The 16934-nt window shown below is 43.0% G+C and overlaps 2 protein-coding genes across 3 annotated transcripts in view; one reads left to right on the top strand and one right to left on the bottom strand.

The window, feature by feature from the left end:
* The window catches only part of LOC119315995 (separase-like), a 19468-nt gene extending 6636 nt beyond the window's left edge, over window positions 1-12832 (top strand). Inside the window, exons 2-28 of the mRNA XM_037590406.1 lie at window positions 9-689; window positions 774-951; window positions 1044-1136; window positions 2222-2353; window positions 2453-2916; window positions 3004-3112; window positions 3401-3526; window positions 3611-3910; window positions 3998-4117; window positions 4215-4436; window positions 4655-4765; window positions 4896-5042; window positions 5129-5497; window positions 5583-5672; window positions 5803-6051; window positions 6302-6425; window positions 6521-7408; window positions 7937-8180; window positions 8283-8385; window positions 8548-8739; window positions 8826-8878; window positions 8966-9195; window positions 9284-9530; window positions 9695-10085; window positions 10476-10715; window positions 11154-11241; window positions 11789-12832. Coding sequence (XP_037446303.1) covers window positions 9-689; window positions 774-951; window positions 1044-1136; window positions 2222-2353; window positions 2453-2916; window positions 3004-3112; window positions 3401-3526; window positions 3611-3910; window positions 3998-4117; window positions 4215-4436; window positions 4655-4765; window positions 4896-5042; window positions 5129-5497; window positions 5583-5672; window positions 5803-6051; window positions 6302-6425; window positions 6521-7408; window positions 7937-8180; window positions 8283-8385; window positions 8548-8739; window positions 8826-8878; window positions 8966-9195; window positions 9284-9530; window positions 9695-10085; window positions 10476-10715; window positions 11154-11241; window positions 11789-12306 — 6709 coding nt within the window. The 3' untranslated portion in view covers window positions 12307-12832. The remainder of the gene's footprint in view (window positions 1-8; window positions 690-773; window positions 952-1043; window positions 1137-2221; window positions 2354-2452; window positions 2917-3003; window positions 3113-3400; window positions 3527-3610; window positions 3911-3997; window positions 4118-4214; window positions 4437-4654; window positions 4766-4895; window positions 5043-5128; window positions 5498-5582; window positions 5673-5802; window positions 6052-6301; window positions 6426-6520; window positions 7409-7936; window positions 8181-8282; window positions 8386-8547; window positions 8740-8825; window positions 8879-8965; window positions 9196-9283; window positions 9531-9694; window positions 10086-10475; window positions 10716-11153; window positions 11242-11788) is intronic.
* A 555-nt stretch (window positions 12833-13387) lies between these two features.
* On the bottom strand, window positions 13388-16927 carry LOC119318044. 2 transcript variants are annotated; one of them, XM_037592551.1, is made up of 2 exons: window positions 16770-16927; window positions 13388-14655 (listed from the first exon to the last, which is right to left on the bottom strand). In XM_037592551.1, exon 2 carries the CDS (start codon window positions 14637-14639, stop codon window positions 13599-13601), a length of 1041 nt encoding a protein of 346 aa, XP_037448448.1. In that variant the 5' UTR covers window positions 14640-14655; window positions 16770-16927; the 3' UTR covers window positions 13388-13598. The 2 variants fall into 2 exon arrangements, with proteins under 2 accessions (XP_037448448.1, XP_037448449.1); XM_037592552.1 differs by having other exon boundaries at window positions 13388-14651; window positions 16770-16891.
* Between the last annotated feature and the right edge of the window lie 7 nt (window positions 16928-16934).

Below are 16934 nucleotides of genomic sequence, written 5' to 3' on the forward strand. Positions count from 1 at the left end.
TCCCCGAGCTCCCGCGCCGGCCTCCGCTCCCGCTTCGCCGCCTACCTCCAGCCCTTCTCCCCCCACCTGCCCGCCGCGAACCCTAACCCCAAGCCGCCGCCGAAGGGGGCGACGAAGCAGAGCAAGCAGCAGCAGCAGCCGCCGCCGCCGCCCCCCGACGCGGCCGCCCTCCGCCCCCTCGCGAAGCGGTTCCTCCCGTTCCTCTGCCGCGCGCTCCAGCTCCTCCCGCCGCTCCTCTGCCCGAACCCTAGCGCGGGCGGCGACGCGGCGGGCCTCGACGAGCTGCTCGAGATCTACGGCCTCACCCTCGACTGCCTGGCGGCCATCTCGACCTGCCTCGCCGGGAAGCCCTACTCCGTGCTGCTCCAGCGCGGCCGCTTCGTGTGCTGCCTCGAGTCGCGCGGCCACTACGCCCGCGCCGAGGCGGAGGCCGCCGCCACTCTCGACGCCCTCCGCTGCGCGCTCTCGCCACCGACGGCCGCAAAGCCTTCTCGTGGCGCTGCAAGTGTTGCTCCCCTCCTCCCCGAGCCTGGCATTGCAGGAGAGGCTGGCGCGGACCCTGAAGTCACCACCCTTGCGGTTGAGCTCACCGTATGCCTTGCTAATTGTGCCAGCAAGGGCAAGGTGAAGGAAGATGCCTGCTATGAACGTGTTCGTAACCTTGTTGAGCAGCTCCGGCCATGGCTCTGGTGAGATAATGTGCTTTGCCAACTCTGCATTTTTTTACCAAGGAAGCATATACTGTGTGTGACTGAGATTTTGTGTGGTTGCAGGATTCTGACTGAGGGGGCCAGCAAGAAGTATCTCACTCTGCTTGTGAATGCACTGAGCCGCTGTGCCATTTTCCTGGCTGCTGAGTCTTCATTTTTCGACGCTGATCTTGTCCGTGAATTCTGTGTTGCAACCTTAGGGGAGTGCGAGAAGGCACAGCTGATTGAACGCTTGCCCATCGTACGTGTGTCTACCAATTTGATTGCCATTGAACTCAACAAATATAACTTAATTATATTGGTTAATGGTTTTACTGTTTATTCTTATTGAAGGTTGCACACAAGATCTGTTCTTCTGTAGATTTGACTTGGGGTGAGAGCACATCGCTTTTGCTTGCCGTGCTTGAGTCTGTTTTACGTGTCAAGGTAATGTACCTCTGAAACATGTTGATTTCACTAAAATTCAGAAGAACATTAAACTATACAAAGTTTAGCGGCAAAACCGTGACTTGGCTGTACCAAATGATTGTGAAGCTAGAAATATGGTCCCTATATTAGTGAGATTCCTTGCTATGGAGATGTGTGTGTGTGTGTGTGTGTGTGTGTGTGTGTGTGTGTGTGTGTGTGTGTGTGTGTGTGTGTGATTAAAAGTGGAATAAGGCTTGTCAATAGTTGGATTTTGCAAATCTATCTTACGAAACATTGTTTCCTGTCCATGGTTTAGACTTCTTTAGACACTGCATTTGTTCTTTAATTTAGGCTGGCTTAAGAAACTGTTCATCCGTGTCATATAGTACGGCTCATACAGCCCGGCTTGACAGGCTGGCTTAAGAAACTGTTCATCCGTGTCATATAGTAAAGATCCTGACCTATAAATATTCACAGCCCGGCTCATACGGGCGGACAATATTTACCCAGAGCCCTGTTGCGACCTCAATGCTCTTCTTGAAGGAGCTTACTTTAGAGCAAAAAAAGGGAATAAAAGTTAGGAAGACTACTGACGTAGGGCGGCGGGTGAGCTCAACCTCGAACCAAACAAGCAATTGACCAGTCCAGCATGGATTGAAATAGGAGCCGGTCTGACAGGAAGCTTTTGAAAACGGCCGCACCTCCTCGTTTCTTGGAAAAAAAATCCCTTGCAAAGCAATCAACAGAAATCAAATAAATCACCAATAGCAAGAAATCCCTTGCAAGAAAACAACAAAATCAACTCATGTAGTTGTATGTACACAATCTCAATCAAATCATATCTTTCCTTACCTTTGCTTATGGATTCCCTCCACACAGCAAATCTCAATCTCAACCCAAAATTTCCTACGCCGGACCACTAGAATAAAGTTGCCCCGGTTGCAACACACAGGTATTTAGGTAGTTATGAATAAATGACAATTAAGTCTTGCAAGCAGATTTCTGGTGTACCTCAGTTCTCATATATTGTTTGCACCGAGGCAATGAGTTATTTTACCAATAAGACATTGTTAGCTGTTGTGATATCATGCAATTTTTTTCAGGCCTACTTACCTAAAGCTTTGAACGAGTTCCTGGAGTTTATAGATTATTTTTCTCGGAGTTTTCTTTCAAATAGGGATGTAAATGCTGGTGCTTCAAAACTATTTTATGGACAAGGTGGTTTTCCTTCTGAGGTACATCATGTACTGTTTTTTTACCATTGCTTGATGTTAATTTATACCATAACAGTGCTATTATTGTTTTTGATTAATTAATTTGCTTGCAACTTATAGATTTCCCCGCCCATCGCCTCAGTTCTTCATCTTTATGCTACTGGATTACACTTCAGTAGGCAGCAAATGGAAAGCGAAGATCAGCCCTCTATGTCAGTGGATTTTCTCATGAATGAAAAGGACCTACAAACTTTGAACAATGCACTGGGCACACTAGAACGGATTTTCTGTGTCACTGATGGCAAATCCAGTAAACATGATAATTTGGGTAAATATTCAAGTACACTAACTGATGCCAGGCATCCCAATAAGAAACACAGTTATAGTTGTTCTCAGTCACGTGAGCATATTAATTTTTTGGCATATTTGGATTCTTTGGAGTTTGTTTGCAAGATACTATTGCAGCCTGCAAATGCAGTTTGGGAGAGCTTCTTCAAAGAAAAAACAGTCCCCACTTCGGGGAAAATGACATGTGTCTTAATGGCACTGAATCAGTTTATTGATTCCAGCCTTTTTGCTTATAGGTAAAGCCCATAAAATTGTACTGTATTATCTCACTGCGATAATCGAGTGATTTCTGATTTTGCAAGCTGTTCTTTTGTGTGTTGTAGCAGTTGTACCAAAATGTCTGACAAAGAGAAGGAGAGATTAAATAAAACCTTACTGAGGGCCCTAGTGTCAGCAATCAAAATTTCCTTTGTGACCAAAGAGGCTATCCAGGTACCTAAGTCGCTTGTCCTATACTTGTATTTGAATCTTATTAATAGGAACTCAAGACCATTTAGTCATTTACCACTGGTGTTATTACTTGTGCATCATAGAATCCCTTGATTCAACCTGTTATTGGTATCATCTTTGGAGCATTTTGTTGCATGTATAAGTTATTATCAATAAACAACTTTGTGTATTCTCCTTTACCAGTCCATTTGTGGAGAATTGCTGTTAAATCACTGAATTTACTATCTTCTACTACCATCCCTATTAATGCATTTTGCTTTCATAGTCCAGAAGAGCTTGTATTCTATCAATTGTGCCATTTCAAGTACATGGATAAAGCTTGAGGATTTCAAATATTTGATCCCTTCAATTGGCAACATCGGCGTGACACTTTATAATATTGGACATTTTGAAGAGGTACCCTTCTAAGGTGCTGGTCTTTTACTTAAATTTGCTTTTAACTACGGAGTTTTGTACGATTGACTGTTTTAACTGCTTCAGGCACCAAAGGCATTAGAACTATGCTGCCAAGCAACATGGGCACAGATCAGACTTTCTTACTGTAGACTATCAACAAGAACGGAAGGTCACATCATAATTGAGGATCTATCGAAGGATACACTGAAGGATATCATTACAGATGCATTTGCTAGGATAGACAAGATGGTTGACACTCTCCATAGATGTGGCTCAAAAGTGATACGAGATATTGTTGTGAAGAGCTTGTCTGAATTGTTGGCCCATGCTGACACATCAGATTATCACAAAAGCTATTCGGTTCTGATCAAGTCGTGGGTGAAGGTATTGACATAAAAAAAAACTAGAGAAGCTATCCAACTTCAAACACTTTGCTGATTTGGTTTTGTTTATTTCTTATGCAAACTTTAGATAACACTTAAGGATTTTGCGAATGACCAAAATATGGATAGTGCCCCACTTCTATATCACTCTCTTATGGGCTACCCATCTCCCTTGCCAAAGAAGTTGATAGGCTCAATCTTAGAGCAGGTACCAGATTCTGTTTTGTTAGATTAAAAATAGTGTATCTTTATTTGGATCTCTTTCTGATGTGAAGTGCTTCGTGGACGTGCATTGGTTTTTGCAGGAATTATTAACATATGTAGAAATGGAATCTCGTGCCACCATGCTCTGCGGAAATATGCAAATAAGAATAATAGATATTCTCTTGAATGAACTTTATTGTTCAAAAGAGTACTATCTGGACAGATCAAAAGTTTTAGTTAGAAAGGCACGTGCACTCCGTTCATCTGGGGTGCAAAACATAAGCAGGTGTCTTGAGTCCTTATCTGAAGCCATATCTTTACTGGTGAAGCCCTTGCCACCCCCTTCTTGTCCTGTTTTCTTATGTATACCATGGTAGGAAGTATTATTATTGGTCCAGGAGTCCTATTAGGCTATGTTTCCTTTCCTTATACCCCAAGTCATGTGTAATATATATATGGTCCTTGGGCTACGCAATAGAGATAAGTTGCATCATAACATACCACGAGTGAGATCTAAGATCATTTTCTTCCATCGAACCAGCGAAGCATCTTACTGGATTCATCTCAAGGGAATGCGATCGTGATGCATGAATTAGCTATTGCATACTGCTTGCATGCACATTGTGCGCAGGAAGCCAATCGTGGTGGCAAGGTAACTGCTTCATATCCGAGCTGCATTTAGTTGAGTTCACAAGAATTGCTTGTAGTCACTTGTACTGTTGTACATTAGCTAGAACATGCCTTTCCGTCGTTTGCTCATGGTTATTTGTTATTTTGAATAGGTAATCTTTGATAATGCTAGGAGTGCCGTTGGCTTGTGGTCAAAGTTGGGTACTTCTCATCATTCTTCTCCTGGTGTGATCTTTCAACAGCCATCAGAAACTCTTGTACCACTTCTTTGTTCTCTTGTTGATTTGTTGGCCATGAAGGTAAGTCAAAGCTAAAACTTATTAGGTTTGATAAGATATAACTGTGCCTTTAGCAAGATAATTATGTGTTTTTTGCCCTATATCAGGGTCACTTTGAGCTTCAGTTTGAGCTGTGCAAGCTTATCATAACGATGTGGAAGCAAGAAAATTTACCCATAGAAAAGTTATTATCCATGTTATTTATCAACCGGCGCCTTAATCATGCGTGCTGTCATCTCCCAGTGGACCAGAAATTTGTTTCTTATGTGGCAGAACACCTTGGTGTTGATTGCCGCAATACATTGTTTTGGAGAAACTGTTTCAAAGGAGATTATCCTTCTCTTTCTATGTTTCTTCAGCAGTTGTTGCCTGTTGAGTTCTTTTCTCAACCATGTGAATATTCCCTTGGAAATCAGTTTGGTTTCAATGCTAGTGTTGATGGGATTGTTAAAGTTGCATCATCTCTGGTTTCTGAAGTAAGCTCAGTTACTTGCATTGCAAAAATGTAGTTCTTATTGTCCTTTAGTTTTTCTGTTATGCATCTTGTATTGCTTTTTGCAGGTTCCTTCGAATAATCAATCAACCTATCTGGCTGGTTGGCTGTATTATGATTTGTCAGAAAGACTTCTGTCAAGAGGACAACTTCTCCAGGTAATCATTTTCTCTCTCATCAATTTACTTTGGTGGAAAATCTCCAGCTATTATGAAATTTGCTTGACTGTAGAGCTGCTTTATAGTTTAGCCCCTTGTAATCAGAACAACTATTTGTTTTGTTTTGCAGGCCATTTCATATGGAAGAGAAGCCCTCCAATTGCGCAAGAAGCTCCTAAAAAAGAAGTTCAAATTTAATTTGGGCAAGTTTGTAAGCAAGGAAAGCGAATGTTCTGATGGGCAAGGCTTTGTTTCACTTGAAGCATGGGGACCAACAATGGCTGAAATTTGGCCAGATTGCACCAGGCCAAGCAGCATGAGAGATTCTTTCCTTACCCCATGGAATGTACTTAAATGTTACCTTGAAAGCATATTACAGGTATCACAATAGTGTGGCGTGAGTTAAGTTCAGTACCAGCAAATTGATTGAAAAAGTTGGTGGAATATGTGCACCACCGCTAGCCATCTTTAACATAGTAAGATGAGTCCAACCTACTTATGAGTGATGGCTTGTGTTGACACTGCTTTGGCTTTTGGCAATATCGCAATCATTTCCATAATGTAAAACATGGTCTGAAGTTGGCTACAGACTTTCTCATGTTATTCATGTTTTTTCATTATGTACTCAGGTTGCTCTGATGCATGAGTTGATTGGTGATGGCGCCGAAGCAGAAGTTCTATTACGGACAGGAAAGGAGATATCATGTTTCCAAGGATTGCCAATTTTTGCTGTTGTTTTTACATCAGCGTTAGGTACATACATCTAGCGATGATCTGTCTGTTGGTTTATTGTTTTTATTCATCTGTGTTGGTTTTTATTCATTTTTCCCTTCTTTCTCATCTCTTAGGTCAACTATACTGCAAGAGACAGCTGTGGGATGCTGCAGAGGGTGAGCTTAAACATGCTAGGGATCTCCTTAAAGAAAATGGTGAATTCATTTCATGTGAGACATGCAGGTTGACTCTAGAGATATCAGTTGATGTGCAAGCTGGGGATCTGTTTTGGAATCAATTTGACAAAGATTTGCAAAAACATTCAACATGTAATTTGTCTCGTGCTTTATGCATGTACCGATCTGCCATGGAGAAATTGAATGACACCAGTTTGGAATTTTCTGCTGGGTCCTGTGGTAAACTTAATACGAGTTGCATTTTGGGCAACAAAGACTGTATTGCAGAAACCAAGCGTGGAGCTTGTAATCGTGGGAAAAAACCCTTAGCAGCCAAGGATGGAGTGTTACCTCCATGTACTCCTTGTTTGTTGTTCAGTCAAGCACCTATTGACCAGCACAATGAACTTGTGGGATTAAAATCTGAAAGGGAAAACATGAAGAATGCCGAAAGTGCCCCACCATTGGATGTTAACGTTAAGAAGACATCCAGAACTTCATCACGTTTAGCCAAAGAACAGAATGCGGCAGCTCATGCAAAGACTAGAACCACCCGATCCAGCAAGCGAACTGCACATGTGAAAAGTGAAAAAGATCTAGCTGAACTGAATAGTGAGAATGACATATCTGGGAGCTACAAATTGTCCACAGATGCTTTGGTCTGTGGGAAGCTAAGCTGCTCTCTTGATGGTGTTTACTGCAGCAGAGATGACATATGCAATATGTTTGGGTGTTGGAATTGCCTTTTTGTTAATTCACTCAATTCCGAGTCCATTGAGAATATATTGCAGTTCAGAAAAGACTGCATCCGCCGACGCCATCTTGTGTCTCTTCTGTTAAAAACAGGTACCATTTTTATCCATGTTCTGTTATGTGCCAAACCAATCTTGTGATATACTTCAGTCATGAGACACGCAATTGAAGGTTTCACATACCTAAGGAACCTCATTGGTTGGTAACTTGGTGCTTAATTATGTCAAAACTAAGTTAGCTGAAGTGTGCCTTGCCACAAAAGACGTGGCCAACACAATGGGGGCCCCAAGTGCTCAGCTTAGCTAAATTATTAGTCTATGATGGTGGTCCATGGAGTTAGAAAAGTGTGACCGGCCACAACAATGCCTGTGAAACAAACAGTAGCCTAAGTTTCTTACGCAAGTTGTACAAGTAGACACTCCCTGAAAGCTCTCACATCACAAATATAGTGCTCCACATTTCTACATGCGATACTTGGAAATGTATGGTTCTGTTAGCTTAAGTAGTTTGATCAAATTTGATTTCTTGCTTCTGTAGTTGGGCTACTTGTCGATCATTACTTAGTAGTTAAGTTCCTTAATTCTTTTCATATTATTCAGTCCTGATGTGCTGCCTTTGCAGCAAGAGCCTTGGGAGCTCAGGGTGGAAAGCATGGAGCTCATGAAGTTCATAGTATCTACTGGCAGTGTATATCATTGTTGTATTTCAGATCTCTTCCTCAAGGTTGTTATAGAACCTATGAGTCTCATTTAATTGGACTAATCATGAATGAAAATACTGGTGATTTTCTTTCTTTAGAGCGTGCGGAAATACTATGTAGTATGAGTTTCTTTTTGCTGAAGGGTTTCCTTTCAGAACAGTCAAGGTTTGTCTAAATCAATTCCCTATTATGCATCAGTCACATGCATAACATTCTGATCGTAGCAGTTCACGACCCCTGCTAAACTGTCATCATCACTATCTGCAGGGATAGTTGCTGCAGCTTCTCTAGTGTACAAACGGCTGATATCGTTTCTTGGTTGCTGAAAGCTTTTGTGTTATCTGGAGAGAGTCCTTCACTTCTTCAGGAGGTCTGTGATATTCTCAAGTCATTCGCTCTCGTAATTTTAAATGCTTAGTTCGTATAACTTTCTACCTCTTTTTGTGAGTGTCTGCTCAAGTCAGGCTATTTTTTCCTTTTGTCGTCAATTATACACTTGCTCCTGTCTTTACATCCAACTCCCCCATTGCAGGTTTGCAGGCTACTCACATGCATATTCTTACTCTCAACGATAGATTCCACGGTTCAATTACCTTTGTATTCCAAGGGATCTCTCTCTTTGAATCATTGGGCTGCTTACTTTCATCAAGCTTCTGTTGGAACTCATCTCAATTGCCATTACCTTGCAAGCTTACAGGCATTGCCCAGAAAAACAGATTCGAAGGTTTGTACCACTCCGAAGTTCACAACCAGATTAACACATACTGGCATACTTCATTTGTTCTAATAATTTCCCCTTCATGTTTTCAGGGTCTTGTTGGAGATTTCGCAGACAAGATAGATGAGGTCCCAAAGTTTCTAAGGTTTAAAATTTTAAATAGTTAACTTGCTGATTTATTGTTTCATATGGTGTATGTACATGTATAATTAAACTACAATTTCGGTATCAGGTTTTCATCGGCAGACATGGAACATCTCGAAAAGCATGTATCAGAATTCTTCAATCAACTTCCTGATGTACCAATTGTGTGCATTAGTATGCTTGGAGGTGATTTTGTGAATGTTCTTGGGGAAGCACTTCTTCTCCCTTCCCTGTTTCCTGCTTGGATGTTGCTCTCAAGGTTTGATTCAACAAACAAGCCTACCACAATGCTTCTACCAGTGGATTCTATTTCAAAAGGTGTGTAGATTGCCTGTTGTGTTGCATAGTCTTATAAGTTAATATTGGGTCTCTTGCACTTTTTATTCACATGCTTATTGTTTGACAGAAGCACATAATGAAGACTCTTCTATCAAAGAACTGGATAATCCAACTAGAGCTTCAGATAAGAATTGGAAGTGCCCTTGGAGCTGCACTATTATAGATTACGTGGCTCCAACTTTCAGAAAGCTACTTGAGGATAACTTTAGATCCCTCTCTGGTGCAATTGATATTCCAAAGGATGGACAAGCAAATACAGTAAGGTGGTGGTCGGATAGAATGAAGCTCAACAACGACCTTAATGAGATACTGGAGTAAGATTTCTTATGTATGCTACCCGTGCAACTGTAAATATTTTAAGACGGTCTCTAGATATCTTGCTCCGTACATTATTGAAGATTTGCGTTTTCATTATAGGATTATGTTTTAAAAATCAATATTCCTTTGTTCTGATGTCTTTGTTTGCCGTTTTGAACAGAAGCATGGAAAAATTGTGGCTAGGACCCTGGAAATACCTTCTGCCGGGGCACCAATCAGCTGACCAACACAGTGAGGCAGTGCTGGAAAATCTAATCACTGGTCTAGAATCAGAATTCAAACTTGAATTAAATCCAGCGCTCATCAAGGTCATCCTTGGTGGGGTTACATCAGTGGATGAACTGAAAGAATGTGTTTGTCAGCTTGTATCATATAAAGCTTACTTTGGCAGGGGAGGGTGTTGTGGAAGAGATAGACTTAGAGCCTTCTCTTGCCAGATTGATGCTGAAGCTCTGGTGTCCCTTGAGCATTTATGCAATGGTGTAGTGAATGAGCTGGCCGAGCCAGTTGAGAGAACTCCAGTGATTTTAGTTCTGGATACTGAGGTGCAGGTGAGCAATATGATATCCTTATTATTGGCCATCTCTTCTGTTATTAAAAAGGTCCTTTTGACTCTGTTATAAGTTTTGACGGATGTTCCGCCTACTGATTAGCCACTAGAAGGGATATAAATTAAATGAAAGCTGTGTCATCATTTGCATCTACCTTGATGTGATCTAATGTAATTCATTTTTGCGGTAAATAATTAAACAATGGATGAAACAACACTGTAAGGATCTTTCATGGTAAATTTTAGTGTAGCAATATTCTTTAACCTCGAAAGGAAATGTTCTACTGCTAGCTTTCTCGTATTCTTTCTCTAGCAATATTGCCAATAGAAGCTTTTTTTGATCCCCATCATATATCTTCTTTAACCTCTTCTTAAAAATGATTGAGTGCAGATGCTTCCTTGGGAGAACTTGCCTGTGTTAAGGAATCAGGAAATGTACCGCATGCCGTCAGTGAGAAGCATCTTTCTAGCATTGACTAGAAGCACTGATCATCAGAAAGATGCCAGTGTCATAGACCCTCCTTTTCCTGTTATTGACCCTTTCAATGCATTCTATCTGTTGAATCCTGGTGGTGATTTGATCAGCACACAAGAGGAATTTGATCAGTTGTTTAGAAACTACGAGTGGAAGGTAACGATGATCTGTTAACTATTTAGAGATGATGAGAAAATGTGCTGCTTGTTTAAACAACCTTCTCAATGGTGAATATTGCAAAAGAAGAATCCTACACCTGTGTTGTATAAACAATGTAGTCTGGCTTGCGAAAGTGGAACCTTTACTGTTTTCTTTAAACTCTAGAAATGGTAAATATAAATAGTTGGAAATCTGGTTTCCTGGTAGCTTTTGGTGTAGACTCTACATTTGAGTGTATTGTTAGTTTCACTAGTCAGGCATGCATCAAGTTTAGCATACTATATAAAGATGATGCAACCTGCTGAAGCGCTTTAACGTCTGTCACAAGGAAATAAGCCATGTATCCAAGAATGATGCAAGCTAGTTAAAGTATAAATTTGGATTTTTCTTAAAGCAATCACCAGCATATAATTGTGATGCATTGATGCCATGCAGGGAAATGCTGGGGATGCTCCTACAGCTGAAGAGCTTGTCTTGGCCCTGAGGAATCATGATCTTTTTCTCTACTTTGGACATGGAAGTGGTATGCACTATGGTCTATGGATATAAATATTGGTAGTTAAGTCATTTTGCTGGCTTGTATAATGTGCTTGTGTCGGAGTCATTTGAACTTCCACGGCTTCAACCTTCAACATTTGAAGCCATCAAAGTGTAGCGCATTACCATAATATCCATACTATAGGATGCAAGCTAAAAAACAGTGTCTGGTTCTTCTATGGGCATAGCTACCCGTGTTAAGTTATTTTGTACAAAATGCTCACCAAGCTTCTATTGAAAGCTTCCACAGGAACTTTAACTAGCAGTAGATGACGCATAGTTTTATAAAACTTAATACTTGTATAGTAGTATAGTGGCAGATGTATCAGTAGGAACTATTGCTTCTGATGCTAGTGCTAACAAATGCCTTCAAGTCTGGTGGTTTGATGACCACTTGTGCTATTATTGTTGAGGAATATGAACTCCCAGCACTTAGTACCGTTCAGTATTCAGATACTTTTTATAAACTGGGTACTGCTCAGGTATCAGTTGTACTAACAGAGTGTTCTAACTAGTCTGAGAAAATGTTGCAGGAAGCCAGTATGTCTCTGGAAAGGAAATTGAGAAGTTAGATAATTGTGCAGCTGCTCTCCTCATGGGTTGCAGTAGTGGGACACTTCATTGCAAAGGAGCGTATGCTCCTCAAGGGACCCCTTTGTCTTATTTATTTGCTGGTTCTCCGTCTGTCATTGCAAATCTCTGGGACGTCTCAGATAAAGATATAGATCGATTTAGTAAAGCACTGCTCAATTCATGGCTGCAAGAAAATGTCACGGCTGCCAAGAATTGCTCTAAATGTTGCCCTCTGACACAAGAATTTGAGTCCATGACCATCGCCGCGAAGGACAATGGTAGGTCAAGACGAAAAGGCTCACGATCTAGGAAGCAACAACAGACAGTAGAGATGGGCGGCAGTAGTAGCTGCTGTAACTGCGGGCACAGGCGAATAGCTTCACATATAAGTGAAGCTAGGCGTGCTTGCAGGCTTCCTCTTATGATCGGTGCATCTCCTGTTTGTTATGGTGTGCCTACTATCATCAGGAAGAAGTAATGGACATGCAGTGTTCTAATGGGAGATCATCGAGGACTGCATGCTGTAGTTCTGGGCTTTGAGCCACTGATGCAAACCGCATCGCACCGAGGGAAGTGCCATGATAGGCATGTCATTGCACAAGCTCAAATGTTCTGCTGACATGTTTATGCTGTTGTTTGTACTTAGCAGCAGATGCAGAGCTAACTAGATAATGCTGATTGGCTGTTTTTTTACCCAAGGACCAGCCGGAAATTTCATCGATTCTGACGAGATTCAGTGCTGTGCCAACACAGGGTATATACGAGTAGAATTATGCTCTGGGAAATCAGTAGCATGTAGAGCAAATGAGCCTTGATCTGTTGTTAATTTGTTATACATGTGCTTCCAAATGTAATTTTGAGCACATATGTAATCTCATGTACTGGAAATCGTAGCATGTAGAGCAACTGAACCAGCCCCAAGGCAAGTGGTAACTGTTGTTTGTATTATTTTGTACACTACAGATGTGATTCTTTCTGTTACATTATAATATAGCTGGTTTAATTGTATGTTCTCGTACCGTTGTAGCTTCCATAATATAGCTGGCAAAGTTTATCTTCAAAAGTCAAGCTTCATAAACTTTGACCAAATTTAAATCAGGTACATCATGATTCATGAGACATGTTTTTTTACAAGGATTTTGCTACAAATTGATGTCAGTTTTTTTAGCAAGCATAAAAAATCCTTGCCATGTTCAGTTTTTTTTGCCAGGAATTGCCATGCCATGTTTAAAAATCCGACGCCAGATTTTTAGCATTTCTGTTTTATATTGTACTATTAGATATTCTTGGTCGAACTCTACAATGTCCGTACGCACAATGTTATGGAAGGAAGGGAGCACTATGCCAAAATGTGCTGTATTATGCGAGCGCAGATGTGCATTTCATCGTTCTCATGTCTGCAATTATTCATAGCTTCACCCGGCAGTGCAGTGAGTGCTGTATTTAAAACCCAACATGTCACAAATGAAATAGGTGGACAACGCAGTATCCAACACAGCAGAGCCACGCACACAACAAAGAACAGCAGCTGAAATAATTGGCCAGAAACAATTGGAAACTACACAAGCCGCACAAGATGGATGCGGTATTTTCCTTTTTCAGCAAAGAATGTGAAAATGATACATGGTTGATGGAAAGCAATGAGCTGAGGTTAAGACAAACTACTTTGGTACAATGATCATGAACAAGTAAATTTTGGTTGGAATTGATGAATGCCAGGCACCAGGGAATCAGCTGTGCATGTACTCTGGTGACAGAGCCCCTGCCTTCTCAATTAGAATCTAAAAACAGTCTTCCACGGTTCCTACGGCGTCGCCGGCGACGCCTGTCTGATCTAAGCATACCTGCGCCTCCCGCTCCGGCCAGAGCCATATCATCCTCGTCGTCGCCCTCCGAGGTGAAAGGGTATGGGGTGGTCTCGTTGGCACCACCACCGCTAACCGCATAATCTTCCTCGGCATTTCCAGGCATGCCACTTGGACTCTGGAGACTTTGCGTTCGATGTCGCTGAGCAACTTGACGCATCATGAATATTATCAACCTCCGAGCGTTATCTGCCTCCCGGTCATTGCCACGATCGTCGTCGTCGCTGTCTTCGTTCTCCAAGTCCGCTCCATCCTCCAGGTCCAACACATAGTCACCCCAAACCACTGCCCTCCCCATTGATGAAGTGACCGTGCTGAGTGCGTCTTCCCTCTCTCTTTCAAACTCGAGCGATCTCCACTTCTGTTCCACGGCAGGATCCACTTCCCTTGGCTGCACAAGAGGGTGCTCCAACTTCACATGCTTGCGGAGTTCCTTGTACGTCCCCACAAACGAGCAGCCATCCTGCATGCATGTTCTCCTTTTCCCATTCAGGTAACTTCGAGCAGGTTCTACCACAGTCCACCCCTTCACTTTGCCACGACACAATGGGCATGCGAGGTCAATGGACTCAGTCTTCTCGACTGCAGTCAATGGCACAAAGTCCAAGGTACTGCCAACAGTGCTGGCAGGCAGTTCCTCAAGCAATGCCCCCTTGGTGTATGCCTTCTTGAACTGATCGAGGCAATTTGAGTGCCGGTAGCTCGTTCCACACATGTAAGGGCGGCAGCCCTTGTCATGAGACGAACAAAGGAGAAGCACAGCATTGTGTGGGTATTCCATGCATACAGAGCAGTTGGCATCTTCCCAGTCCATCTTCTGCACAGTTGGCAGTGCTTTCTTCCGGTTGGCTCCTTTCATTGCTTTCCAGCGGTATGAAGGAATGGGATACGGCGTGGCCCTGAGACGACGAGCCGCATGCCTCTTTGCCCTTGCATTTCTTGCCATTTTCTTGGAAACCTGTCTGGAAAACCATCACTACATGAGCACCTCATAACAGTGTAACGTACAATAAACAGGAGGATCAATAGCAAATAAAGGAGGGGAGAGATCAGAACCACACCAGAAATATGAACAAACAAAAGAAAGTCCCTTCCAATTATGTTAGTATATTGACAATCAAAGTCATATGAAGGGGAAATTGAGTATGAACTCATCCAGCATATTCTCTGCCCCGAATGGTTCAACAGCATAAGCAGCAGGGCAGCAAAGGGGGCTGACAGCATGAAACACAATCAAGTAGACTGGTGATCTACAGGTGCCGATTTCATTAGGTTCTGGGAACTGGGATCATACACTTCCAAGATCATCAGGAGAAAGTTCTACCCTAGAAATAAAAATGAATATGCAAAGCCAAGCCCTGAAGATTACTTGATCTGCATCACTCATGATGAAGAACACATCATAGATCAAAGTCCACGGAGATAATGTAGAAGGTTGTGAATCGTGTCAAAAGCACACAAGTAATAAAGCTGAAGCATATTACTGGTGAAAGTGTATCAACAGATTGCCAATATACATGCAACCAAGGAGCACATCAACTTCTAGGCAAATGATCATGTTTCCATAACCAAATCGACCCCCCCGCAGAATTCGATTGAGACAAGAAAACTCTTGAGCAACGTTACCACACAATTGCAGCTTTACTCTTGCAGCGCAGGCTATCAAACTTCAGATCCACAAGAATGGCTAACAAAGCAGCACAGGCACCAGAAGTCACAAATAGACTTTCTGGGATCCAAGTACAGTTGGGAAGGCAGATAAATAAAGAAACAAGGCGCTGGCACAACCAGGAGCATTAAATAATGAAATGCATCAGATGTGATCTACATTCCCCATTAAAAAATAACACCTAAGAGCTAGATAAGACTAGCTAAAGGAAAAAAACCAGCGACTCACATGGAGCATCTCAGCTCGTCTCAGATCTGCCAGATTAGATGTGAAAAAACAAGGAACAACACATACTACTTTTTTTAATTGGAGAGAATCATTTGATACTGCACTTGGGCCAAAGATTCCATCCTTTGAGGACATGCTACGTTACCAGCACACGGAAAGAATATGAAGCAAAGGTGTCTCCTTTAAGTTTCGCTTTGCTCCTGGTCCTGCTTACACGATAAATGCAGATTGCAAGCACATGGAAGGAGGTTGGGAAATGATCTCTTTTGCCGCAACTTGGTGTCTTGGACCCAAATCCAGCATTCTCGAGCCAACATTAGCGGCAAAAGGATGCATTTATTTCCCTTCCATGTAAAAGCACCCTATCCACTCGATGGTGCAGTAGTAACTAAGCAAGATCTCTCTTCCTGCACTTCCAGGCGAAGAACTGCATGGCAGAATGCTAACAAATCCGGAGAACGGAGCCCTGTTGCTTTACTTAAGACTCCTAATTATTCACATTCCTAGAGAAATGAGCATCAACAGACTAGAGTTTTGTTCTTCCTTTCTGTTGAGTCAATCATTTCCAACAGAAAAAAGAAATCTAGACACAGCAACAATCGCAGTTGCACAACAAATTCATGGACCACGCCATTGTAGCACACAGTTCCAATCTACACTAGACGCAGAGCCAAATAGCAAGAACGAGCCTCAAAATTACTGCTTCATCGACTCACAATTGGCGGTAGAGAAGCCTCGTTTGCTGAGGTAACTCCAATTCACAGCAAAGACCCAAGAGATCGTGATCGCAAGCACCCAAATCCTCACTGCCCCTGGCGAAATTCGCACGGAGAGGACCAATTTTGGTCACCCCATGAGAGATCCCCTGCCCAGACCGCTCCCCGGCAGCCCCCGCCCGGATCACGGCCTGGGCTCCCCGGATACGGCCCCGTGCCGCCTCCTCCCCGCGGGAACCAGCCGCAGAGCACTCAAATCGCCGCCGGAACACCCGAAATTCCCCGGGAAGAGGCCGTCTCCCCGCAATTCCCAGCGCAACACGCAAGCAAAAGCACGTCCCTCACCACTCCACGCCCCAGAGGGGCAGGCCTCACCCCGTCCCTCCCAGACCAAAACCACAACCACCAAATCAAGCGAACCGAATCAGAGGCAAGGCAGGGGGGGCTGTAGTTGGATATATACCTAGGCCGCGGCGGGGTCGGCGAGGGGCGCGGGTCCGGGCGGTCCCGGCGGCGGAGTCGGGCACGGCGGGGCGACGACGGCGAGGGGCGCACGAGGGGGAGGCGTGCGGGGGAACGGAGAGGACAAGGACGCAAGTTATGGAGGCCAACGATTTGGTCGAGGGAG

The sequence above is a fragment of the Triticum dicoccoides genome, chromosome 6A (genome assembly GCF_002162155.2).
Source record: "Triticum dicoccoides isolate Atlit2015 ecotype Zavitan chromosome 6A, WEW_v2.0, whole genome shotgun sequence".
Lineage (NCBI taxonomy): Eukaryota > Viridiplantae > Streptophyta > Magnoliopsida > Poales > Poaceae > Triticum > Triticum dicoccoides.